Source organism: Panonychus citri, unplaced genomic scaffold (genome assembly GCF_014898815.1).
Source record: "Panonychus citri isolate SS breed McGregor unplaced genomic scaffold, ASM1489881v1 Contig00028, whole genome shotgun sequence".
In the NCBI taxonomy this organism is placed as follows: domain Eukaryota; kingdom Metazoa; phylum Arthropoda; class Arachnida; order Trombidiformes; family Tetranychidae; genus Panonychus; species Panonychus citri.
This window is the reverse complement of record NW_026515433.1, coordinates 2,232,238-2,260,053: the sequence shown is the minus strand read 5'-3', so window position 1 is coordinate 2,260,053 and position 27,816 is coordinate 2,232,238. Positions and strand designations below refer to the sequence as shown.

The following is a 27,816-nucleotide window of genomic DNA, read 5'->3' as shown; positions in this document are numbered from 1 at the left end:
TGATGATGATGATGATGAGCATCATGAAGGAAATCATTTTTTAGACATTTATCTTTATCTCAATTCTGAACAAACAGATATTCCCATGAATATTTCTATCCCATGGCTACATGATGAGTAGATTCTTTATTCTCAGCAATTTGGATGATGAAGAAAAGATGAAGAACCTTAGAGAAATGATCGATTTTTTGTTCTCTCTCATTCATCTTTAGAACTTTTTTTTTGTTCTTTCTTTTTTATTTCTCATCATCATGACCGTCATGAAATCAAGCCTTCAATCAATTGCAATTTGGTGAATGAAAAAAACTCCATTGAATTAAATTGAGTAAACGATGTTGTTGTTAATTGTTGTCTTGTTTTTTTTTCATTCTTTAATTGTGAAAAATAAACTTACAAAGATTCAGAGATTTACAATTGGCAATTGATATAATTATCTTCGAGTAGTAAATAATATATATTATGGATTATTCCCTTCATGGAAACTTCAACTTTCGGATAGGTTTTACAGGGAAGAAAAAAAATATTCTCATTGAGATTAACGATCGAAATTGAAAATTAGATGATGACGTTAATGAAGATGATGATGAGTATATATTAAAATGATCGTATCATTTAGGGTAAATTGTTACACCAATTTGGTAAATTTGGACGGATCAAAATTCTGGAATCTCCATTTCTGGTTCAGATTATCGGATGAACAAGGTCTCATCCATAGTTTTTCCCGTTTGGGTGACATTTCAAGGCACTTTCCAGAGCTTCCATGTTTGATTTGATTATTCTGAAATTGATTGAAAGATAAACGATTAAATTTAAATGGAAAATAGTTGATGACCAGTTCCGCTGTTAATGGTCAGTTAATGTTTCCAACTTACCTCATCATCGTATATCCAAAGTTGGTTACCTTTGGCTCCATGACAAGGATAAAGGACAACGTCTTTACCAGCGTAATCGAGGCAGGCCTCGTCTCGACGGATCTCACCCTCTTTAGATAGTAGGAAATACTGTTCAAGGTTGAAGGTCAAAGAATCGCCAAAGATTGAAGGTTAGGACAAAATGAAAGAAAGAATGAAATAACAAGATTAGAACTTTTTTTTTCTTCAACATTGAAATCTTATTGGAATCAATTTCAGCAGAAAAATATTCCAATTCCCTGAGTTTTTTTCCATATGCTCAATAATAATAATCGCCTACAGGCAAACTATTGTTATTGTTGTTGTCTCTTTTGCTACTAATCTCAATCATCTTATCCCACTCTCTCTCTCTCTCTCTCTCTCCTCTGTTTCTATCAAAATCCACCCTGAATGCCACTTTGGTGTTGCAAAAACAACAAGAAAAGTTCATGTGACTATTGAGTATTGTTAGATTTTCATTGTGCCCTTAGGGTGAATCAAGTTGATGTAAAACTCTTACAGGAAGTGGATTAAATTTCATTAAATTTTAATTAGTTTATTATTGATTTTACCTGATTGCCTCCTTGACTATGACAAGGATAAAGGCCCACTGGTTTATGATAATCTTGTTTACGTGCTGGTGAATCAAGGCACATCTTGGATGATACATCACCTCCCATGTTACGAACCTGAATTCATCAAGAAAAAAGGAAAAATAAAATGAATTAATCTCTGTCTTAATCTATTGCAAAGGGGGGTAACAAAATAATAGATAATATTATCGGTAATTTCAACAATTAATAATAGTAATGATTACTATCAACATCATGGCCAAGAATAAGTTTTGAAAATGATGAATTAAATTGATTGTTATTATTATTATTACATAAAAGGTGATCATTAATTTAGAGGTGATTGATGAATTCGGATAGTTTCAAGTACCCACTGGTGTTTTAGATTTATAATATATGTTCATATGAAGATTATTCTCAGAAAGAGATACGATGAGAGATGAAGGTGAAAGGTAAATAGAAAGAATCGAAATGAACTTACCTCCCCTGAAGCAACAGCTTCACCGGGTATAAATAACTCAGGATAAACGTTCTTGACATACCATTCAAATGATTTACAGTTCAACTCTTTCCTGAGCTTCTTACGGCCAGTAACATCACCATAATCGCCCTGAGGGTAAATTAAACAATATGGATGAAACAAGATGAATGATAAAGTGAAAATGGTGAGGATGAGGATGGAAAGAGAAGGAAAAGAAAACAAAGATCAGGTTGATGAAATTTCTTCCTGAACTTTTTCACTTTTCAATAGATCACGTGGAATAGAAAATCAATTTCATGATCAATTCAGTTGTAATTCTGATCAAGTGTTGGAAAATTTTCGAAAAATTCTTTGGATATCTAAGGATAAATAATACGAATTATCTTCTACCTAGAAAAAGACTATAAGTTCTGATAAAGGAACAAAAATTCTGCTGAAAATTTTGAATCTCTTGATGATTCTGAAGAAGAAAATCAAAGACAATCAAGGTTAAAATTCAGGTAAATAAGATGAACTTTAGAGGGAATTCTGAAAATCATGTGAACCAGAATTTAAATGATTATCAAGGAAAAAAAGAAACAAAATGTTAAAATCATTTGTTTCGAAAGAAAAAGAAGAGAAAAGTCAACATGAAGATGGAATAGACAAATGAAAAGTCATTGGAAGAACTTTTTTTACATCTTCGATGTGTTTTCGAGAAAAACAAAGTTCAGAACAAAATATCGAGCATAATAACATGAGTAACTATCATGATAATACTATTAGTCGATTCTCAATAATCTACTGAATAGTAACAACAACAACTTATCATCATGATTTATGATATTCAAGGTATTTGAACCTGAAGAATAAGAGAGAGAGAGAGAGAGAGAGAGAGAGAGAGAGAGAAGAAAATTATTCCAATGATATTATTCATATTCCATTGTTTTCTATCTCAATTTTTTTTTCTTCTCTTTTCCCTATTCGAACTTTTCGAAAATGTAAATCATTATTATTATAAATATATAAATGTATTAATATCTTATTTTTTTCCTCGTCTACATATTAGATTTACTGAACATCATCATGTTGATTCCCGGGGAGGGTTGATACTCAGTAGTATATCCAAGTAAGTGGAGGAAGAGGGTTGATAACATGATGAAAATTTGCTGAATTTTTAACATTAAGGGAGACCAAAGTTTCCGTATGATTATCATGTATTAATATTGAAATTGATTCAATGATGATGACAAAAAAAACAAAAGAATATGTTGACTGATGATATTGGAATGATATTTATATGACTTATTGTCATTCTGAAAAATATGATATGGAAACTGAAACAGAGAAAAGCAAAAAAAAAGTAGTAACTACAAATGTCTGAGCTAAATGCTTAAATTGGGATGAAGAAGATGATAAATTATATAATATTATCTCCATGAAGAGAGAGAGAGAGAGAGAGAGAGCTCATTGTTCATTTCATAATAGCATAATATCATATTGATGATGAGAGGGTGGGAGAGGGAAGAGGAAGGTGGAAAAAAGAGAAAAAAATTCAAAGATAATATAATAACGAGAAGACAACAAGAAGATGAAAATTGTTACAGCATCAATGTTGATACATAATAAAGTCAAGTGTTGTTAGATGATGATGATGATGATGATGAGGGTGGGATGATAATAATGATGATGAAAATGCTATTGGCAAATAAGTTAACTCAACTATTGGGAGTTGAGAATGGTGATAGTATTAAATATATAAGAATGTTGTTGTTTAGAAGGATTCTGATAATTCCTGATGATGATGATGAACATGAGGATGCTAAGAATAAAGAATAAAAAAAGTATCTAGGGAGAATGTAGAATAGAACTTGAAAGAATAATAAGAACAAGTTCTCATGAGTGGGTGGTGGAAGATTGCTAAAGATTGACAGTATCTCTAGAGCAGATTCTGTGTAAAGTGAGCATAATCATCAATCGATCATGGAGACGAGGGAAGATAAGAAAAAGATGAGAAGAGAGAGAGAGACGAAATAAGTATTTATCATCCATCAAGTTTCATCTTCATCATCACTGAGAATCGAGGGATAATATTTCAAATTAGAAAAAAGTTCACTTGATGATGGCGAAAACTTAATCTTCCATTTTTTTCATTTTCTAATAATTTAATAGAAATATTTTCTTCCAATAATAATATGATAATTATCACCATGTAAATTTGAAACATGATAATTTTATCACCACAGAAACTTGAGTTATAATCAATCAGTTGAGGTTGATCAATGTTTGAATTTTTATCAACATTTGAATCAACATTTACAGTTAATCCTCAGAGGAACAATAATTTTCTCAATCCCAACTCTATCCTCAAGTTGTTTCTCCATGTATATTATCACCATGGGATGAATCAGAATCTTTATCTTTATCACTAAAATATTATCGACAAGGGATAAATCTTTTGAGATACTTTCTGGTTACTTGTTTAACGATAGAGACTCAAGATTCTGAGTTTTGACGATTAGAGGGATAACCTTTTTTTTTCATTATTTCCATGAAATCAAATCTTCAGCTTCATTGAAACTTGATGAGGCTTCAAAATCCTCTCCATATCAATGGTGTTTTTCTGATGATATTAACTACGAATATACTTTAAGTGGGAGTGATTATATTCTAAATGATATCATGATAGTAGATATATTTATAACTAATGGTAGATAGAAGATGTTAACTTACCAGATTATTTCCAATTCTCTGGTAGTAATATTTTTTATAATCATCCATCCAAACTTCAGCTAATCGAATTGAATTTCGAACTAGAACATTTACTCCAGTTTTCCATTTATATGGACTTCGACTTCGAAATATGTGACCAACATGAGAACATGGGATTATCTCTAAAACTCCACCACACATCCAGGTCTATTTAAGAGAGAGAGAGAGAGAGAGATCAAGAATTATCATCGAAATCAGATAATCACCCAATCCATTTTCAGAGACAAAGGAGAGAAAGAGGAAAAAAAGTTAATAAAAGAAAAAAGATTTCGAAAAAAAAATCTCATCATGAAAAAAGTTCTGAATCATCATTCACATGAGATGATAATCCGATGACATTTACAGTCAAGTTAGAGGATGAAAACAATGAATCAATTCTGGTGTGTAGATGATAAGAAGAGAGAGAGAGAGAATTTTTTTCGTTTTTTATCCGGATTAAGTTTCTATCTAGAAGATCAGAACTTTTTTATCCGCTTTCCATGATATGAAATATTTATATCTCATCTCATTCTCTCTTTGACTTAGCTTGTTAATTTTTCATCTTCCTCTTTGGGAATTGATTGTTGATTCAATTATTCATGATGACGAGATTAATTGATTTTACTTTTTGTTTACATTGAAACTTAATTAGCAATTTAAATCAACCTTCAATTTACCTTGAATGATAATTCCAAATTTTCACCACCCCAAATATCAAATCCACTATCATAAGTACCAAGTCGATCAAAAAACTCTTTACTTATGGAAAACAGTCCACCCGCCATGGTAGGTGATCTATTGTAGTAGATGAATGAAAGAAAACACCAACAATAGAATTAGTTAATTGTTTACATTTCTATTGTTAAGTTGATTGAGCTTTTACCTGACTGGATCAGTTGAATGACCTCGGCGTTTCTTTTCCCGATCAGGAATCGCGTGCCAGTTGAACTGAAGATTCCAGTCAAATCCACCGACATTGATTGAATTTGCATCTCCCCGGTAATGGTATTCAAAAGTTTTATCGTTGATCACATCGATCACTGGACAGACGACCGTTGATGGATCACGGGCTATCCTATCAAGAAGTGGCTCTAACCAGCCTTCGGTACACTCACAGTGGGAATCAAGGTAGGTAAGGACGGGAGCGGTCGCAACATTGGCACCTAATAATCGAGCTCGAATGAGCCCTTCTCGTTGTTTGGCTCGGATAACTTTCACCTTTCCCAGTGGTTTAACATATTCTTCCAGGGGTTTCATTAGATCCTCTTCATGGTTAATTGTCAGGAAGATAATTGCAAACAAACGAGATCACAAATCATCAAGTTAGTTGAGATCGAAAATAATTTTCAAGGTAAAAATAAACAAAGAAATTAATTAGTCTTTTCTTCTGGTTAATCAAGTTTCCAATTAGTTTGCTTATGACTTTAAGAACTTTTTTCTCCTCCTCAATTGTTGTTATATATAAGGTTGGAACTTATCTTCATCTAAATGAGAAACATTCATAGATTAATCTGTTACTCAGAGAATTAAGGAAAATAAGAAAAATCGAAACATGTTAAACTTATCGAACTCAATTGTCAGAACTTTTCTTTTTCTATTACCATCATGTCACTCAATTAGCACCTGAAACTAATCACATAAAGATTACCACATGAATTATTATTATCATTATAAAAAGATAATTGCAGTTCCGAGAAAAGATATTTATTCATTGAGAAGAGAGAGAGAGAAAAAAGTTCTAATAGTTCTAATAACATGTTCGATGTGTATATGTCACCCTTATGATTATTTTCCCTCTACCGACATCTAATCTCAAGGTACAACCCCCTCAAGGCTTCAAGAACTTGTCATTATCAGAACATGATGATAATCATCATCGTATTAGATGATAAGTAAACATATTTCATGAGATTTTCAGTTCTGGTGACATGGCTAATGGGAATTATTAGCCAGCCTCTTAAATGTTAATTCAATCAACAAGCAGAAAAAAAGTTCTGATACTACTGAGAAATTCTAGAACTGTAGCATCATGATGAATGTAAATTCTAACGATAGTAAACAGAAAATTCTGTCAGAACTTTGAAGGAAAAATTCTTTGATGAAACTTGGGAATCGAGAGGAAAAATTCCAAGACAGGATTAGTTTTAAATTTTAGAATTTCAATTTCTCATTTCTTCACCTTCTCATTGACTATGGAATTTGATAAATTCTCACCTCTATCGGAAAAATCATCCACCAATATTATCTCTTTGATCAGATTTTCAGGGGATCGATCTAGAACCGAGTGAACAGTTCGTAGCAGAACAGACCAGGCTTCGTTATGGAAACATATTATGACACTGGTTGGTGGTAGATCTTGATGATATTTCTCAGCTTTACACCTGAAAGAATCAGAATCAGAATAATTAGTGATCGAAGGTAATTGATGGAATTTAATTTCAATGGAAAAGTTCAAATGAAATTCTGAAAGGATTCCACTTTTTGTGCTCATTAAATCCTCAAATTCAATTGAATCATGAATGTTATCAAATTATCATCATTATTATCGCAAATGTAATAATATTAACACAAGTTAAGAGACAAATGTAAACAGAGAAACAAGAAATTCTGAATAATCTAATCAGAACTGAGTTCATGGTGATAATACTTTCATGTATATATGTACATCCAATTACAATGTTGATGTAATTCTGTTGTATGATTGATATTCAGTTGAAAAGAATTCAACTTTCATCATTCACAATCATGATAATTTGGGAACTTTTTCCTCAAAGTTGAGTAAATATCATGGCTACCAATATACTATTAGAAAGTTTAGATCAGTCATGATTGAACTGATTGAAACTTTTCCCTGTAAATCATCACGGGACTGAAAATGCTATGAAAGTTTTGAAGGGAAATTTCAATTTTTATCCCAAAAACTGTAAATGTAAAAATTTCCAAGAATTATTATTATTTTAGTTATTTTGTGTTTTCTGTTGCTTTTATTACTCAAATTACCATGGGAATTGAGCTCATGAATCTTTGGGGAGAAAGAAAATCACAAATTCTGTTTGATATAAATTATGACGGAGAAAAAGTTCTGATTCAATATCGATAATGGGAAATTGTTCAAGTTGACACAATGATCATCGGAATGATTGAGATTCTGATCTGTAGCCAGAACTTTTATCATTGTAAGATATCACGGGGATCAAACATTACAATTTTAACTCAAGATCTGGTATCGGGTGAACACTTTATTGAATCAAATACTAAATAGTTAAACGGAAGTAGTTAAAGTACAAAAGTCGGAAGTTAAATACTGAAAGGAGGGAACTGGGTTAAGATGATTAGGGGAAATTAATTAAACATGAATTTAAAGTTGAAACACAAATTAAATGAGTAAGCTTTTAGTAGCTAGTACTTCTGTGTGTGCTTGTTGAAGAGTCTTCGACAAGCACCTTAAATACTAATTGTTGTGGGTTAATCCCTTGAGAGAAATGATGTAATCAGAGATAAGAGGGGTTGTTAACTAATTACATCTAAACAAAGCTAATCCCCTTACAGAGCCCCGGGGTTGCCGTTGTCCCAGTGTGTCAAAAGGTAATGGAGCGAGAAGATTCATCATGTTCAGGGATGTTGAAGATTCTTCGACTCCACGTATGCCACTCGGTCAACGTCGTCCTTTGCTTTGTTTCGGAATTAGAGCAAATGATCTTGGTTTCGGTTTCCATTTATTGAATAATCTCATAGGAACTTCACTATAAGGTGGACGGAGTTGGACACCTTCAGTATCTAATAATCCATATGGATCCCATGATTTGCTTAGTCCCCATTCTTTCTTTGGTCTTTTCCTTATATCGATTGGCCAGTCTTTTATTTCGTTGAGAACTTCTTTTTGTAATAACGACATTTGAGCATTGAGCGGGTAACGGATATGAGGCCATGGATTCATCCATTCCAATCCTTGAGTTGCTTCTTGATGAACTTTTTCAAATTCCTTGTAATCGATGATGTAGGCATACAAAGTGAATCCCGCATCGACAATTGGAGAGTGAGCGTTTTCTTGAATTATTGTTCCAAACAATAGAAAGGTTATAAAGCGAAGGCCAAGTTGTTCTACATTATAACGACAACTATAATAATAGTTAATATCTCGAATACGAGGTCGAATGAAATTCCAATCATCAATAGTAAATCCCATAGACATGAAGTCAAGTAATCCACCAGCGACAATTATGCGATCGTATTCCATAAGAATAGGAATCAATTGTTTTCTTACGATTCCAAACGCTTCAGCTCCTTTAACTATATCCCATGTAAGACCATGACACTCGGTTCTCAGATCAACAATAGAGTCAACTGGATATCTAATGATTTTGTTAAATCTAATGTTAGCTTCGATATCAACGAGGCCAATCCAAACTGGAAGATCTTTTTCTCCACTCATTGTTTTGATCTTAGCTTTCTCAATGTCTAAGGCACAAATTTTAACGTTTTCCTCTCTGAGCTCTTTCCAAGCTTCGAAGATTCTTCGAGCATGAGGCTTATCAGAAGTTCTGAGAATCTCACTGTTAGAGTGTTTAGCCAAAAATGAACGAATCTTTTCTCGGCGGTTAACATCTTGTCTCGATAATTTACCAGCGGCTTTGAGTTTCTCTTCTTTCTTTTTACGTTTAATTTTCTTTTCTTTTTCTTCTTGAGACAAATTTGGATCCAGAATGATGTCGATGATTGAAACTTTTGGTTTATTCGGACGAGCACCAGTTGGTTCAAGTTCTTTCTTAAGTTCCAAATTGATAGATGAACTTCTCTTGTTATTAATTGTTTCATTTGTTGGCCAATTTCTACTGATTTCATCCCAATCAACTTCTACCACAGTAGCTTTAGCAGCAATCGCAGCTTCAGAATTCCAATCAGTCGGTTGTTCGACAGAAAATGATGAAATATCTTTTGGCTTATATCTCTCTTCGACTAAACCAGTTGAAGTTGATGGAATCGGAGAAGACTCTTCTCTAATTGGCTTCTCAGCTTCTTTAGCTTTTAAACTCAATTTTTCATTATCTTTTTCTTGTGATGAATTCGGCGTAGAGTCTACATCCGAATAGATGAGTTGTTCTGGTAAACACCACAATGGCTTGACAACTTGAGCTGAAGATTCTTTAGCTCTTGTTGGTGGTCGAACCAATATAACTTCTCTCTTTGGTAATCCAATAGTAATCTTCTTTTGGATCTTTGGATTGTTTTTATCACAAATAATTTTCTCAGCTCGGAAATCGACTGATTCCAAACTCTGAGGATCTTGAATCATGAGGCGAACATCAAAGGCTTTATTAAACTCTTGTAGAGTCTTGAAATTTCCTTCCAATTGTCTTCCTTGTCTTGGAGATCCTTCTTTAGTTTCGAACCACAGGTAATTCAAAATCGAGTTGACCTTAAATTCGTCTCCTTGACAATGTTGAAGATGCTTCAACGTTTCATAATATTTTCCAGCGAATGTACAAGCGTAGATTCTACACTTAACTTTCAGCTCACTAAACATTTTTATCTCATCACTATTGAGTCTTATTAATTTGGTTAAACGTGATGATGGACAAGAGACACAAAGAAAATTTTTCCCTTCGATTTGTTCCAAATTTGGTTGATTGTTGCCTCGAAATTTCTGGTCGATTGAATGTAGTAGAACAGCACAACAGCGGCAGTAATATTCCTTACATGAATCACATTTGAAAGGGTGAACAGCAACATGGTTACAAAATTTGCAAGAAATTTCAATAAGATATTGGTTGTTGTCGTTCCTTGGTTTCTCATCTAGAGTTAATCCTGGTCTGTAATCACTGAGCGGAATTGTAGCTCGATCAACACCGAAGGTTTTCGTTAATTTATCTTTCACCAGAATGGATAGAGATTCTCTGTCCACTTTCCAGAATGATCCAAATGTTTCCATTTTTGGAGACGATCACAAGAACAAAAGAAATGGAGATTCTCTATTTCTAATGGATGGTTGAATTGATGATGAGAACGATTTAATTAACTTGTTGATTTTCACGTTGACAATTGATTTCGATTGAAGATGGAGATTCTCCGTCGTTCAATTAACACAAAAACACATAAAATTATGATGAATAATTAATTAAAATTAGATTTTCACCACGATGAATTAATTATGGTCACCAATTAACTTTAACTGATTGAATGATTAATGGGTTGTCGCCAAGGTTATGGTTGATTGGCTTTATCTATATTGGTGACACCTAGTGGTAGCTTATTTTCATTAATTTGCTTTTTGTTTCAATTTCGAATTAATTAATTAATTATTTGAGAATTGGGAAATTTAAACTTTGGTTTTCTTTTTTTTTTGTAATTTGAATTAATTTTAAGAATTTAATTTTTATTTAATTAGATGGTCGGAGATTCTCCGGCTAATCTGAAGATACCTAACCTAACCTAACCCGTTAGAAGTTAGTATCTGACCCCAAATATATAGATTAAATTTGATGATTTAAAGATGATCTGGTCCTTCTCTCCATTTGATGAGTAGGCCAAATTCTTTTCTCTCTTTTCTTTCTTTGCTTTTTAGCAATTTCAACACTTTCTTCTTCCTCTTCTGTTGTAACATCATAATTATCAATGGCTTCAGGAAATGACGACGATTCTTCATCATTACCTTTTCCATTGTTCTCACATTGAATCTCTTCACCTTTATTTGATGAAGATTCTTCATCAGAACACTTATCACAATTTGAATTATCATTCAAAACAGTTGATTGTTTATCAGAGTCATTCAATTTCTTTCTTGTTTTCACTTGGCTTTTATGGATTGAAGATTCTTCATCCGTTTTAGCGTCATGAAAATCATCATCACTTTCAGTTGATTCACAAATAATTTCATTTTGACTAGATTTTCTCTTTTCATTCATTTCTTTACGGTGTTTCACTTTCAATGAAGAAGATTCTTCTTCATCTAGAGTTGATTCATTCACAATTTCATTTGTCTTTACATTCACAACACTTTGTTGCTGAAATTCGGGAGAAGATTCTTCTTCCGTTTTCCTTGTTTCTTCAGGATGTTTGTCCATGATTTGTTTTAGATTGGATGGAGGATCACAAATTATCTTCTTCATCCTATCGTAATTAACAATTTTCACTTTTCCATTGAATAAACAAACTAATTTAGCGGTGGATTCATAAGGTTGGACAACAATATATCGACCACTGAATTTTTTCTTTCTCATTGCCGGACCAGTTGTATATGGAATAGGCTTAACTTTCACAATATCACCACGAATGTAATCAGGTTCTTTCATTGTTTTATTTCTTTCATAAGCTGATTTCTCAGAATTTTCTTCCAATTTTTCTTTCACTTCTTTTCGAACTTCTTTAATGTCCTCCTCTTTGTATAGTGGATCAATTTCAAGCTCGTTGTGTAAAGATGATCTTGGTTCATAATTGAACAACAGTTGAAACGGTGATTTACCAAGATTTGATTTGATTGAAGTATTGTAACTGTACACATTTTGTTGTAGCATTCGGTCCCACTGCGAAGAGTCTTCGCTGTAGAGCGACATCCTTGTTTTAATTATTCCATTTAGTCTTTCCACAAGACCATTAGTCTGAGGATGGTAGACAGTTGAATTGATTAACTTGATTTGATGCAATTCAGCAAACTCTTTAACTTCTTTTGATGTAAAATTTTGTCCATTATCTGATTGTATCACTTTGGGTGTACCGAATTGATTCACAATACAATCTAACATTGAAACAACTTCTTTACTTGTTCCTTTCTTGAATGGCTTAGCAATACCATATCTTGTTAACACATCAACACAAACAATGACGACTCGATTTCCACTTTTCGTTGTTGGAAATGGGCCAATCATGTCCATTTGAATCCTTTCGAATGGTTGGTTTGGAATTTTCATAGCTTTCGCCTTACCAACTTTTGTTGTCTTCACCTTGTATTCTTGACATCGTTCACAGGAAGCGATACGATCTTTGATTATCTCTTCCATATGAGGAAACCAAAAATCTAATTTGATTTTGTTGAAAGTTGGTTTGAAACCAAAATGACCAGCCTCAATTGATGAGTGGTACTGTTCAAACACTTTATCGATTAAACTGTCAGGGAGATAAAAACTTGAACTTTTATCTTTATTCTTTCTAAATAAGATTCCATCTCTTATTTCGTATTTCTTTGTTAGACGACCTTTTGCCAATTCGCCTTTTAACATTTTACAACGAGAATCACTTAACTGTTTTTCTTTTAATTCGGATTGTTTACCAATCATTGGAGTTTTAAGTTGATTCAAAAACCATCGTTCTTGTTCACTGTCAAGATAATCGAATTCACGAACTAAACCTAGAAGAATCTTCTGGGTTTCCTTCTCGATTGTTGAAGATTCTTCAACAAGTTCGATATCTTCCATGATAACATCGTCCTTGTAAGGGAACACACAATTTAAATAACGATCATAATGATCATCAGGCATTTCTCCTTTTTGTCTATGAGACCATTCATTAGACCTTGAGAAACAATCTGCCGGATGTTTTTCACCTTTTAAATATTCAACATCGAAGTCGAATTCACTTAGATCATTTTGCCATCTCATTATTCTTGTAACTTTGAATAGAGTCTTTTTCAACTCACACAGGGCATGATGATCTGTAACAACTGTAAATTTTTTGTGACGGAGAAAATGAGCAAATCGTCTACAAGCGTAAACAACAGCAGCACACTCTTTTTCTGTAACTCGGTAAGCATATTGATATTTCTGTAGCTTACAACCAAAGAAATATATCGGGTTCCAAATGCCATTTTCGTCTTTCTGGGTTAAAATTCCACCAATTGCGACAGCACTTGCATCCACTATTATTTTTGTTTCTCGTTCGGGATAAAAGTGTGTTAACATACATCGTTTTGTTAACGCATCTTTTAATTTTTTCCATGATTCCAATCTTTCATCTTCGAGTGTAAATTTTATTCCTTTGTATTGTTTCTTCACTAACTCTTGAAGTGGAGCAGCAATGGAAGAATAATTTTCGACGAAGCGGGAAAAGTAATTAAAAAGACCTAAATGAGATCTTACTTGAGAATGAGAAGTTGGAGGATTAAGATTCTTAATCCTCTCAATCTTTTCAGGTCTGGTTGAACTGTTTTACCGAAACCAAATGACCCAGACAAACAAACGAAGTCACTCCGGCTTGTAGCTTTTCAACTCTGTTTTTAAGACCATAGCTTTTCAAAGCACCAATTACCAATTTCATTCGATCACATAATTCGGTGATCGATTTACCATAAATCACAATGTCATCAAAGTACCCAAAGCAGCATGTGTACTTTAATTCACCAAGAACTTTGTTGATAACCTCTTGAAAATAAGAAGGAGCGTCTGCCAATCCCATTGGTAACCTTTTGTACCGATAGCAGCCATCCTCTGTAACAAAACTCGTTTTATCTCGTTCCTCCTCAGGTATCTCCAATTGATAATACCCTTGGGCAAGGTCTAAAGTTGTGAAATATTTATTTCCTTTTAATTTGTTGATCGCGTCGTCAATATTTGGCATTGGATATTGACGCTTTTCAACCAATTTATTTAACTCTATGTAGGATGTTACCATCCTCCATGTTCCATTTGACTTTGGTACCACGAATGGAGCACCTCCTCCAACATCGGAGTTTTCAATTATATCATTATCTTTAAACTCTTTAATGATTTTTCTCATTTCTTCTTTCATTTTCTCTGATGACCTGAATGGTTTACTCTTTGGAATAGCTTTACCATTGATATCAATCTTGAATTTTGTAACTGAAGCAGGAACACATCCTAAATCATATTTGGATGAGGAAAAAGATTCTTTTTCCTCCATTAACACTTTATGGATTTGTTTTCTTTCCTCTACCGTTAACTCTGGGTTAATCTGATCGTAGAGTCTACGATTAAGATCTTTAACATCTCCAGGAAAATCAGCAATTGTTTCTTGAAATGTTTCAATTTTGTTTACCAAATTAGGGTAATGATCTGGGTAAGCTTCGGTGAGATAATTAACCAAATTGATTCTTAGTCTATTTACCTCGTCGCTTCCTCTTTGAATTTCATTTGGATCTTTATTAGTTACCAGGAACAATCGATTCATATCGTATTTATCCTTGTACCAATTTTTCAATAACGACTCAATCTCATGAAGATTAGGCGTTTCAATTTCCAATTTATACGGCGTAATTAGATCTCCTTGAGTCAACTCATAAGGTTGCTTTGGACCTTTAGCACGAATGATTAATTGAGTAAATTTGATGATGTTCTCACCAATGATTATCTCATTGGATAAACCATTGATAACGTAAGCGGCCATGATTGTAACTTGATTGTCCTTGTAAACTCTTATTGGGACAAAATATGTACTTTTGACCATTGATGAGTCAATTGATTGGAATCTTATATCAACAGGATAAGCTAAGAGACCAATCTTTGCAGCAACTGATTGACTAATTAGAGTAGTACACGCACCAGTATCAATTAAACCTTTCATCACTAGGTTTTGATTGACCTTTATATTAACAATTGGATATCTCACATTGTCAGGAACACCAATGGCATGTGAGTTTATCATTAACCTTGTTACACTAGCTTGACCTTCTTGAATTGGGTCTTCTGTGTTAACATAACTTGTTTTATTTTCACTTTTATTGTTACCTTGAGAAGTAGATTCTACTTCGGGTTTACCTAAAGCGATCCACTTCCAACATTTATCCTTTGAATGACCAATCTTATAACAACAAGGGCACCTTGGCTTTTCATATCCAGGTTGATAAGTTGTCTTTCCTTTAAGGTCACCTCTATTTGCACTTGAGTTTAAAGGTGTCTGCAGATTCTGCGGACCTTTCTCATACGGCTTTTTATTGAAGATTTTTACATTTTGATTTTCAGGTAATTTGGCAGGACTTTTATACTTTTGATAAAGACCTAACACATTTCTTTTCAATTTTTCCGTTTCCAAAACATCATGATCAGGTATTAATTCATTTTGAATTTCCTGAGGTAAAGTCATTGACATAATTAAAGCAATTGTTTTATCACAAGCATTAGGGATAACAATTTTCAGGGCAGTTTCCATTTTAACAAAATGTTCTTTTGGATTTTCTGACACATTATATTTTCTTTGTAGAAGGGTAAATAACGATTCAGTTATTTCCATCGACGTAATTGTTGATTTAATTAACTCTCTTTTCCATTCATCATACGTAATGTAAATGTTTTCGGTTTTAATTTTCTCGGCTGTTTTTCTGGTATCACCTTCCAGTATAACAAGCACTTGATCCATCCACGTTTCTTTCGTATAATCCATAATTCTTAGATCATATTCCAGAATATCAATAAATTCAGAAAAGCTTTGCTTACCATTAGGCCATTTTCTTTTATTAACTCTAATGGAAGCCTGTTCAGCAGGTGAGATCCTTTGTGATCTGACCGGAGATTCTCTGGTCATCACCACTGGACTCATCATTTTGTTGTATTTGTTGTGTAACATTTGAGCTTGAGGTGTAGACACTCCATAGTCCACCAAATTCTCCTTTGTGTACATCATTAATTGATCGATATTTTTAATACCGCTTGATAGTAAAGTTGACAGTGTTTCGTAGTCACAGCCCAACCTTCTTAAAGTGATACCATCTTCCCATTTATATTGGAAATGTGTATCTAAATCCATTTTATTTAGATCGTCGACTTCAGCATCCGTCTCAAATTGTTTTTGGATCGCGATTGCCTCTACCAACTCTTTTAATAACACTTGGTTACTTTTACAATTTAGATTAGTGATACCCCATTCGGCACACTTTTCTATTAATTCAATTCTCGAAAGAGTCTTTTGAGAATCAGCCATCTTTCACTTAATGGTTTTATGGCGATCACTTTTACTCTTTACTTTTTGAAATTTTAACAGGGAAAATAAGGACAGGTAATTTAAATGAATAACAGGAAGAATCTTCTTGCACCAGGTTCCTTTTTTCTTTAACACTGACACAAAAATGTACTTATCAGGACTGAAGCAGCACTGATTTAAATTGTAGAGATGAAGAATCTTCAATCTCAACAACCCAACAACTCAACTTTGAAGGTCAAGTCAATTTAACCCCACTAGAGCTGTAGCATCTACGGCTCTAATATGGAAAATTAGATTTGATTTTACCAACACAATAGGCTTTAAATAAAGACAATGATGTTGGGGTGGCCACCAATTAATAAAGCTGTTTAAAGTTCACTAGATAGCGGAGGCATCTCCACCATTTTGTAAGATATCACGGGGATCAAACATTACAATTTTAACTCAAGATCTGGTATCGGGTGAACACTTTATTGAATCAAATACTAAATAGTTAAACGGAAGTAGTTAAAGTACAAAAGTCGGAAGTTAAATACTGAAAGGAGGGAACTGGGTTAAGATGATTAGGGGAAATTAATTAAACATGAATTTAAAGTTGAAACACAAATTAAATGAGTAAGTTTTAGTACTTACTTCTGTGTGTGCTTGTTGAAGAGTCTTCGACAAGCACCTTAAATACTAATTGTTGTGGGTTAATCCCTGGAGAAATGATGTAATCAGAGATAAGAGGGGTTGTTAACTAATTACATCTAAACAAAGCTAATCCCCTTACAATCATCATGAAAATTATCGCTGTGAATATAATCACTTGTAAATATCGAATGTGATATTGAATAAAGAAAATTAGATCAATATGATTTATTGGAATCAAAAGAGAGAAAGAGAAAAAAATAAGTTCCAACTTTGACAAACTCGAACTGTTCAAGTCAAGAATAGTTAGAACTTTGAAAAGTTCGAAGGAAATTTTTTTTTCTTCTTCTAATTTTTCTGATAACATACTTAACGATCACGAAAAGTTCATACGTGTTGGAAAACTTTCCATCCATTAAAATAGACCATTAAAAATGAAACGAAAGTGATAATATTTTTCCTCAACTTCTCATGGTTCAGACTTAATCTTATCATGAACATCATGAAAAATACACTTGAGACTCAATTCAGTTTATTCAAAATTATCACTTGAAACAAAAAGGTTACACTGTTACCATAAAGAGGTTAAACTTATTATCACCAGAACTTATTATCAACAAAACGATGCTCTCATTATCATCATCATGATAATATGAATATAATTCAGGGCGTTCCAGCTGATTTAATGGATCTGCTCTTCTCTAATTTATAATCGATTAAAATATTACAATTTTCTCATGAAACAAATGTCAACAATTCCAAGTACCCTGAACAAGATGAACTTATTAGATTCAAATTCCTAATAATCTCCAATCAGAACTATTCAAATATCAACTTAATCAAATTCATCTCTAATTATCAAAAGCTAAATCATCGATACCATTCAGGTAACAATTAGATTCTCAATGATGCTCAACCTCAAATCCAAATGAAATGGTAACAATTAACATCATAATCATATTAACATGGTTACAATTTAATGACTTATCCTAATCATGAAATGATAAAAAGGTAAAAGGTTGATTGATGATCATTGTCAAAACAAATTTGAACACATGATTAAATTAAACACATAATAACAATCAAATTTGATTAGTTGAACAATTTTATTATTATCATGACTGTTTCTGATAATCAAAAGTTCAATGAATACTAAAAATGTCACCATGTCAATAATATTACATGAGATGTAAAAAAAATGTTACATTTTATGTGATAATATAAATTCAATTGTTGTCAATCCAAATCACAATCAAATCCAATGTCAAGATAAACCCTTAATCCTCAGAGCAATTTAGGATTAAAGCAACAATCAAGATAATCACATATCAAGTAATATAAAAAAGATAACAACTCGTCAGGATTGAAACTGTCAAAATAATTCATAAACTTGAAATTCATTGGGAATTAGTTGATTTATATTCACAATGATAATAAAAGTTAACTGTAAATGATGATAAACAATATGAAATAGTTTTTCATCATCATTATATTACATGGGATAAAATATCATTCAAGTCACGCAATTGGATATGAATTTAACTGAATATGAGAACTGAAAAAAAAGTTCAGTCAATCAACATGAATAAGTGATTACACTTATCATGAAAAACTGAGTAAAAATATTTTCAAATTCAACAGCAAAAGAGGAAGAAGGTGAGAGAGAGAGATTTGATTTATTATTATAACAATTAATTAATTGCTTCAGGTGACATGGTGATAAAGTTTCAACGATTAATATGATTCAGTAAATTGTTAAAATCATTATTCAGGATATAAGCTCAACCCTAATTATCAGAGTTTCATGATGATCATTGATTGATTATTAAGGTGAAAATGATTAAACTATTATTATCTAATGATAAGAAGATTAAGATTATCATCATCATCTCCTATCATCACCTTAATCGCCTGAAAATGAACACAATTATTATCTTCATCTTCATCTTTATCTTCATCTTAATCTTCAATTAAAAACCGAGAGATGAAGATAACTGTAAATGGATCGAATCTGTTTACTCTAGAACTTTATTTTCGATTTTCATGTTCTCTATTGTTAAAGATAAACGAACCACTTAAAATTGGAATTGAACTTTTTCTCACGTTTTCTCATGTACCTTCATCATCATAAAGAAGATAATAATCATCATGGTGCTGAATTTTATCCTGAAACTTTTCAATTCCATTAACTTCCTTTTCCTGTTTATAAGTTTTTTTTTGTTTTTTTTTCTTCCATCGGATTGAATTAAAAGTTAAAAAAGTTCCAATGCTCAAAATATGATGGAAAAATATCATGGAGAGATAATCTCCATGAGTTACTTTAGCGAATAAAAAAATTCGAGGCTAATGTTGAGTTGAGAAGTTTCTGTTTCCTCTCATGATAAATTCCTAGATAATTTCATCATCATGATAAGCGAAAAGTCAACCGATAATCTATTCAGTCAATAGACTTGATCATTATCACCCAATCATATTATACTAATCAGAATTCTGAGCTTGGAAGATTTTTTTTCTGTCCTAAGGTTGGAACAGAACTTTTTTTTTCTCTTGAATTATTCTGAAAGTATGTTGAAGGTATCGTCGAAAATGATCATCATGATAATATTATTATTCCATGATTACCATTCTAATAGGAGAATACAATCAACTGAGCATTAACTGGAGAAGAAAAAAATCTTCTCAGAATTTATTCAGATAAAAAGAATCAGATAAATAGGTAAATATATATATATGAGAGTTGGAACTTGATGTAATAAGGTGAAGGTGGAAGATGAGTTGAAAAAAGATCATGTTAATCATCATCTGATTAATCCTGAATTAAGAGTCAGATTTAATCAGATTCATCATCATGAATCGGTGGTATTCATGATAAGATAATCAACATGATTCCTAAAGTACTGAATTATCAAAAGAGATTCTCATGCAAGGATAGACAAAAAAGAAAAGAGATTTTCATGAAAATTCATGATAATAAATTGTAACTTTTATATTTCATCAAATTTCACCAACAAAATGATATATGAATGGACTGAATGATTATTCATCAAGCTAATAGTTTACCTGGACAGTTATCACCAGGTAAATTGAATTTTCTGCTCGCCGAGTAAACTTTTCATTCATATTACCGGTGTTGAGATTATATCAACTGAATTGAAACTAAATTCATTATAAATAGTATGAGAGACGATAAATTAATATAAAGTGGAGGCAGTGGGGTGGGTTAAGTAAAGAAGGAGGAAAAAGAGAAACAAGAAAAAAAAGTTTCATCAATCGTTCACAGTGAGAATTCATGGTAATGAGTAAATATGAATGAATTATCTGAGGCGGAGAAAAGGAAACTCACACTAGGGTGGAGGTGGAAGAATGGATGAAATAGCAATTGGAAGGAATCATGATGCATCAATGAATTTATAGTAATAAGAATAAGAAATCAAATCGATTGGAACATTGGAATTGAAGTAACATTTAGGATAATTTGTTAATCATTGGGTAAGATTATTGTGATCATGATAATCATCAGAATTTCTTGAACTTGACTTTTCACAAATTCACTTGATTATTGGATAAAAATAACAACACCAAGAAGAGGAAGAAAAAAAAATAATAAGATTGGAGTTTAAAACTCCCTGTATGTACATATATGTAAATAGATTTCATGTGAGTTCAGGATGAAGAGAAAAAAGTTTCAAGTTTTTCAGGGTAAACAGAATGAGATAGAAAGAGAGATAAAAATCTCATTTCAAATTAACTTTTTACTAGGAAATTTATATATCCTCGAACTGAGAGTTTCAGAATAAAAGTTGATGGTATTATAATTGTTGTGTATTGGTTGAATAATCTATCTCACAATGAATCTGAATCATCAAGATTATGATGATCAGGATGATAACCTTGATTTATTATTGAGCTGTATGAATATACACCATGTGTGTTGCATGTATTTCCATGAGAACTGAATCTCAATTCTGAACTGGAGACGATTACATGTGTTGATCATATCCAAAGATCTTTGATTTTTTTTCCTTGACTTTTTAAGAATGTTTATTTATCATCCTATTCATCATCATCATCATCACATCTCATCTTTCCATCTTCATCTTCATCCTTGAATCTGTTTTTTTAACAATGTAAACATCAACATCTCTTGAAGGAGGGAAAAAAGTGAACATGAGGATTCTGAAGTTCTGAAATCTTTGCTTATTATCATCATGATTTTCTTGTGATGAGATGAAAATATTCATATAATTTGCTTCATCTCAATGGAGACGATGGATGATGATGATGATGATGATCAACTGAATAATATCAACATGAGAAAAGTTTTCTACAGGGTGATGAAGATTCTGTCTATTTATACAAACTCAGCAAAACATATGAAGTGATATTCAAAGAGGGATTAACATGGATTGGAACTCAGAACTTTTTGTTTCCTCATTGTATTTATAATCTTTCATGATAGTTAACAATAATAATAATGGTTCTGGATATACAAAGTTGATGCTATTATCACTGATGATGACATTTTTGTTGATTTCATCATCATCATCATCGTTAGGTTGTGATAACGATAACGATCATGATGATAACTTGATCCTTTACTAACGATAGACAAACATTGTCAACGAAAAAGGTGAAAAAATAGTAAATATGCAAGAGAGGAAAAAAAGGTGAAAGTAAACTAAAGGTTTGAAGAAGATGATAAGGATGATAGGAAAGAGTTTATCATCCTTATCATCTTAATAAGTGATAGAAATACAATTGATAAAGTAACTATTGTTGTCTATGGATTGAAAAATTGAGTTGCAAAATTCACAGGATGAAGATAAAGAGATGAACTCAATCTATCCATTAAGATGATACAAGGAAGATGAAAATGATCAAGATTATCATCTAAATGTTATTATTATTGTAGCATCATCATCATCTTCCATTAGTATTAATAGATGAAGAAAGTGATGATGAAGATGAAGATGAAAAAAGTGACGATTTAAGAAGATGAGAGAGAGAAAACCAGAATTTAGAAAAAAACAGAACTGAAACTTAGACCAAATTACTGGTTCCATGGGAATTACCTGAAAAATTCATGTGAAAATACACACAAAAAGTTCAGTTTATATGAATACAGTTTTCTTATATCATGATGATGATGAGGATGATCAGGATGATCAGGGGGAAAGAAAGAGATTAAAATGAAGATGAAAATAATATTCAACTTGAAACCAGTTCTAAGGTCAACGAATGGTTAACATTCAACTCGTTTTATGAACATTTTTCATTTTCATTTTTACACCAAGATGAAGATGAGAAGATGATCAAGATGAAGATGAAGATGAAGGTCTTTTACCTTGCATCCTCATCTTCATTTATCATCTTTCATTTTCTCTTTCATCATTTGTACTCAATCATTTTTTTCATCTTGAAATTTTGATCTCTAGTTTTTGTAAGTCTATTAGTTTAACAAATGAAAAATCAAGGTTAAAATGTTTGTTAATTGTTGTTCAATTGTAATCATTTGGATAATGATTTAACTCTTAATTGTTGTTGTTGGTTGATTACAGATGATGATCACTTTTGACCTGTTAAATTTGTGTGCCAATTGTTTACAGTTTTTCTCAAGATGATGATAAATGATGATAAGTTTTCACCTTTTTCCTTTTTACTTCATCATCTTCATCTTCATCTTTATCAATTAACTTTTTACCTTTAAACAAAAAGTAAGGTGATCATCATCATCTTGATAATTTATGAATGAAAAACTCAGGCTCTTGATAATCATGAATCAATCAAAAAGTAAAGGCTATGAAGAGGATCAGGAAGATGAAGATAACAATGATAATGAATATCAAGTTCATCTTTAATCATCACCAGGAAAAACAATCAACTCACCTAATCACGAGTCTATTTCAATTACCACGTGCTGAGTAAACGTTTAAGCTTAACAATTTCAACTCACGCAAGTCCAAAGTGCGTGAGCTAAATATCATCATCATCATCACCTTAACTCATTTTTATCTTCATCTTCATGTTCATCTCAAAATCTTCAAGTGCTTAAAGGTCAACCTTTAATTACCACCCACAGAAAGTAAGAAATCAAAGAGAAATGAATCACAATCTCAGAATCAGAATCACAACAAGATGACCGATAGAAACTCAAAGGACATTAACATTTAAAGTCTTCCGGTAATCATAATCATCTCATTGAAATTATCTTTCAATTGCAATTCGTTTCTTGATAATAATAATTTTATTTTGTAAACTTTTTTTTTTCTTCGCGTTTAATTGACTTGATTACTGATTGAATTAAATTCAACTTAAATCAGGGTTGATTACCTTTGTCTCTTGTTACCTGTTCTCACTGTTGCTCAATTGCTGCTGGTGTTGCAAACACTTAGACTATTACAATCAACAAAACTGGTTCATCTTCATCAATTGCATCTTCATTCATCATCTTCATCTTCATCACGAGATGTTGATATTTAAGATGAAAAAAAAATGAGTGAAAGCAGCAAAATGATAACAAACAGCAAACTAATCAAGTGAACATGAAAAAAGAGACAAAAACTAATCAAGGTAAGAAATTGTAACAACAATAAATGTCATCTCTCAACATGAGAGAGTAAACGAAAAGATCTCATTTTTTTCATGCTATTCAGGTAACTACCATCATCTTATCATCATAATTATCATCATCATCATCCTTTTTTGCTCTTCATCTTTGTCATCAACAGCATCTTCCTCCTCCACCATCACAAACTTTTACAATTTTTTTCATTTCAACCTTAATCTTGTGTTGATTTAACTTGATTATCTTGAAATTTTTTTCCCTTTTCTTGTTGAAACTTTCATTGAAGCAACAGCTCATTTTTTGTCATCATCATCATTATCATCAACTCAATCATGTTGATTATTTAGTTGATTAATTGTACTTGTCAACGATAATCAACTCACTCGTCTTGATGGTCAATAAATTTTGTAGATTTTACAAAAAAAAAGCATTTCAGTTAAGATGAAGGAAAAAATTTTTACAATAAAATATTAGATTATGGTGATGAAGAGACGTTGAAATATATAATATAATGATGATGATGATGATGATGATAATGATGATGATAAGAACAAGAATAGAATGAAAAAGATGAAGTAAATTGCAAGTTAATGGGTGTTGGCCATTTCCAGAATCTAATTCAATTGCTTAAGTGTTGATGGAAAAATATTGAACTATTTTTTTATTCTAACCCATTTTCATATATGAACATTTAATATCATTGAAAATGCAATTTTGATGAGAGGAGGAAAAGGAAACTCTTCATTTTTTCAACCAAAATGGAAAACTTTTCATTTCTGTAACAACAAACTATGAAATTCAATTTCATTTGAATCATTATCCTGCAATCATATCATTATCAGAGAGGTGAGAGAGAGAGAGAGAGAGAGAGAGAGAGAGAGAGTAGAGTCAAAGGAAGAGGTTAAGTTGAACGTTATTCGTGTTGAAATTAAATGATAATCAACATGAGTTTCATAAGAAAAATAAAAAAATCTATCTCATGGAAAATTCAGCAAATTCAGCATTGGAAAAGCTGGAAATCTTCATGGTGTGAAGTTCTGTTGTCTCAGCTTTCATATTATATACTGTTTACACCTCATGTTGACAGGGGGAAAAGTTTCATGATAATAATACAAAAGGAATTGGATTTTTTGTTCCAAGACAATATCAACTTTGGAAATGTGAACTTTGCACCAGGAATTACATATACAGAATCCAGAATTTCATGGCAATTTTTTGAGTAAAATTTGAAAACAACTTACTGAGGATCCCGAACATCAGGAAGAGATCGTCTTAATGAAATCATATCACTAATATATTGATTGAAAGCATTGTCTTGCCAGCCTTTGCTAATTAAACTTTGCACTTCGGAGGTCACATTAGTCGGTAGGACAACGGGTTTACCCAATTCACCAGGACCCTTGTTACTAATGTTATCAATTGGCATTGGTATCACAGCATTTTCATTTAAACGTTTAATATCAACCTAAAAATCAATAAAATAAAGAAACAAAAAAAAACAGGATCCGGAAATTGAAATTAATTTTAGGTTTTCTTTCAATATTTTGTTTACCTGTTCAGTGAATAACAAAACGAAACTTGAAAAACTTTTTCTCTTGCAACATTAACATTGAACAAAAAACTTTTCCTACTTGCAAATTTCATATCGAGATGATTTTCAATTACATTTGAAAACTAATCATTATCATGATGATAATTTGTAAATTGCAATTTGTTGATAATCATTATCATCATCAAGTGATTATCTTTTTACTTTGATTTGGTTTACTATTTTTTGCTCTCTCTCAGTATCTTGTAAATTGCCGTTGGTTCATTGATTACAATTTAATCTAACTAATAATGATAATCAATATGATGCACGTTAAGTTGTTCAAATCATTTACACCTTTTATGCATCAGTAATGTTCATGATGATTATTGTTCCTGTTGATGATGATGATGATGATACTCATGGTGATGATAATGATGTTTGAAAATGCAAGAGGTAAAAAATGAGTTTAAATGATGTGATTGAATATGAGATGTTGATCCTCCTCAAGAAACCGGAACCAGAAATGAACTTTTTCTTGTTAAACTTCATGTTAACAGCGATTAGTTAAATTATCCAGTATATTACATAACTACAGATACTAATTGTTATAAATAAATTCACAATTGATTGCTAATTGATAAATTTTTCTAGTTCTCATGCTAATGAAGCATCATCATCATCATCAACATCATCAACGTCAAGGGAAACGGAAATGAAACAAACATTTGAAACAACACCAAATGCTAAGTGAATATATTATCATATCCTATTATTATTATTACTTAAGTTGATTGGATTGAAATTTGTTGTTTATTGTGTATTAATTGTTGCAAGTGATTAACTAATTAAAGTAAACTTACTTTTTTACTGTTAACATTATTTGGAAACAATTTATGATTCTTATGATTTACTCCTGGAGGCAATTTGACTTTATCGGAACCAACATTTTCCCCAGGAATTAAACTATTATCATCTAAATCATCAACATGATTGTTATTTAATTTTGAATTAACTTCACTAATTATATTAGTTAACCTATTGACACGATTCTGTATAATAACATTATTATTATTATCATAATGATTGTTCAATTGTTGTTGTTGTTGTTGTTGTGATAATGATGAGGATGAAATTGATGATTGTGATTGTTGCTGTTGTTGTAATACAATTAAATCAACATCGGGTAAATTGTTTGTATGTTGTTTGGCTTTATCATTAAGGTTAATTAAAAGTGTTAATAGAAACCATGAGGCTGGAATGAGGAGAAGCACTTTAAAGTAAAGGCTTCGCCTCCGGGGAACAAAAACCATCTCCCACCGGTGGTAAACACTTTGTCCAGAGTTCTAATATCGATCAGCTGATGATCCAAATAACGGTAAAATGTCCAGTTAAAGGTCAACAGAAAAATCGAATAGGTTTGAACCTAATCTCCAAAACAAAGGGAATATCTTTTCTTTTTCACTGGTGACAATTTACAATTTTGTTTACTTTTCGTTGTTGGGAGAGAAGAGAAAATCAATTGTAACAATTAACTAATCCACTTTGGTGGTAATTAAAAACATCACTTTCACTTGTATTTGAGAATAACCTGAAAATAAACAAGGAAATAAATAGGAAAAGGTTAGTTAACTGTTATCCGTTAATTGTTGACTTAATTGTTGAAGTTTTATTGCAATTGAATCACTTTGAAAATGGGGGATTGATTTAATATTATGATGACTTTTTTTTTATCTTCCTCGCTCTCTCATCATCTTTATCATCATTTACACGTTGATACTTTATCATCCTCATTAGATTTTACTTATATACAGAATCCTTGGATTGTCAAGTAGATGAAGATACAATTTGATTACATACAATTAGCTAATTGTAAGTTAATTATAGTTTTATGTTTTTTTTGTGGTTCAAATCATATGATCACAATTGTCAATCATTTTTAATCAACAAACAATTTAGGATTTTAATACTCGATGATTAAGTTAATCGATATCTTTGTTGTAGTTGTTATTGTTGTTGTTTGCAATTAACTAATCGTACTCTTGATCATGATTAATTTTTCTGTTCAATCAAGTTGTGATAAAATTAGTTAATTATTACGATTGCAAATGATTAGTTAGCAAAAAGGAAACGGAAATTAATCAAAGTTTTGTTTTTTTTTTCATTCTCTCTCACTCTTAATGATTAAATTTAATTGATTTACTGTTAATGATGTCTAATGATAATCAAGGTAATGGTTAATTATGATTACAAGAAACAAAAAGTTAATCAAAATTGATTGAAGGTTAATGATGACCAAGTGAAACAATTAGCTAATTGTAATCATCAACCTTTCAGCTCTCATTGAGATTGTATATTAAAAAAATAAAATTATCATCAATTAATCAAAGGTTGGACTTTATTATCAATCCGATATAATTAATCAACTAATTAACAATTAGTATAATAAGTTATTGATTATATTAGAAAGTGAATCACTTTAATTAGCTGTTTAATCAAATTAAAAATAGTCAATTAATTGAATAGATACAATCTGATTAAACATATTGGAAACATTG

General features: G+C 31.6%; 1 protein-coding gene across 5 annotated transcripts in view; it reads right to left on the bottom strand.

Annotated features, from left to right (window-relative positions):
• Positions 1–327: 327 nt before the first annotated feature.
• Positions 328–27,816, bottom strand: part of LOC128396867 (putative polypeptide N-acetylgalactosaminyltransferase 9) — a 45,684-nt gene continuing 18,195 nt past the window's right edge. For 2 of the 5 annotated variants that reach the window (XM_053357504.1, XM_053357507.1), the window contains exons 2-12: positions 26,750–26,849; positions 26,122–26,684; positions 24,972–25,195; positions 6,888–7,054; positions 5,557–5,938; positions 5,351–5,468; positions 4,656–4,841; positions 1,944–2,072; positions 1,463–1,579; positions 873–1,001; positions 328–778 (exon numbers count right to left, since the gene is read on the bottom strand). In XM_053357504.1, coding sequence (XP_053213479.1) covers positions 626–778; positions 873–1,001; positions 1,463–1,579; positions 1,944–2,072; positions 4,656–4,841; positions 5,351–5,468; positions 5,557–5,938; positions 6,888–7,054; positions 24,972–25,195; positions 26,122–26,571 — 2,055 coding nt within the window. In that variant the 5' untranslated portion in view covers positions 26,572–26,684; positions 26,750–26,849 and the 3' untranslated portion in view covers positions 328–625. Of the gene's footprint in view, positions 779–872; positions 1,002–1,462; positions 1,580–1,943; positions 2,073–4,655; positions 4,842–5,350; positions 5,469–5,556; positions 5,939–6,887; positions 7,055–24,971; positions 25,196–26,121; positions 26,967–27,816 lie in introns of those variants that run through there. The other 3 variants (XM_053357502.1, XM_053357503.1, XM_053357505.1) reach the window with 2 other exon arrangements.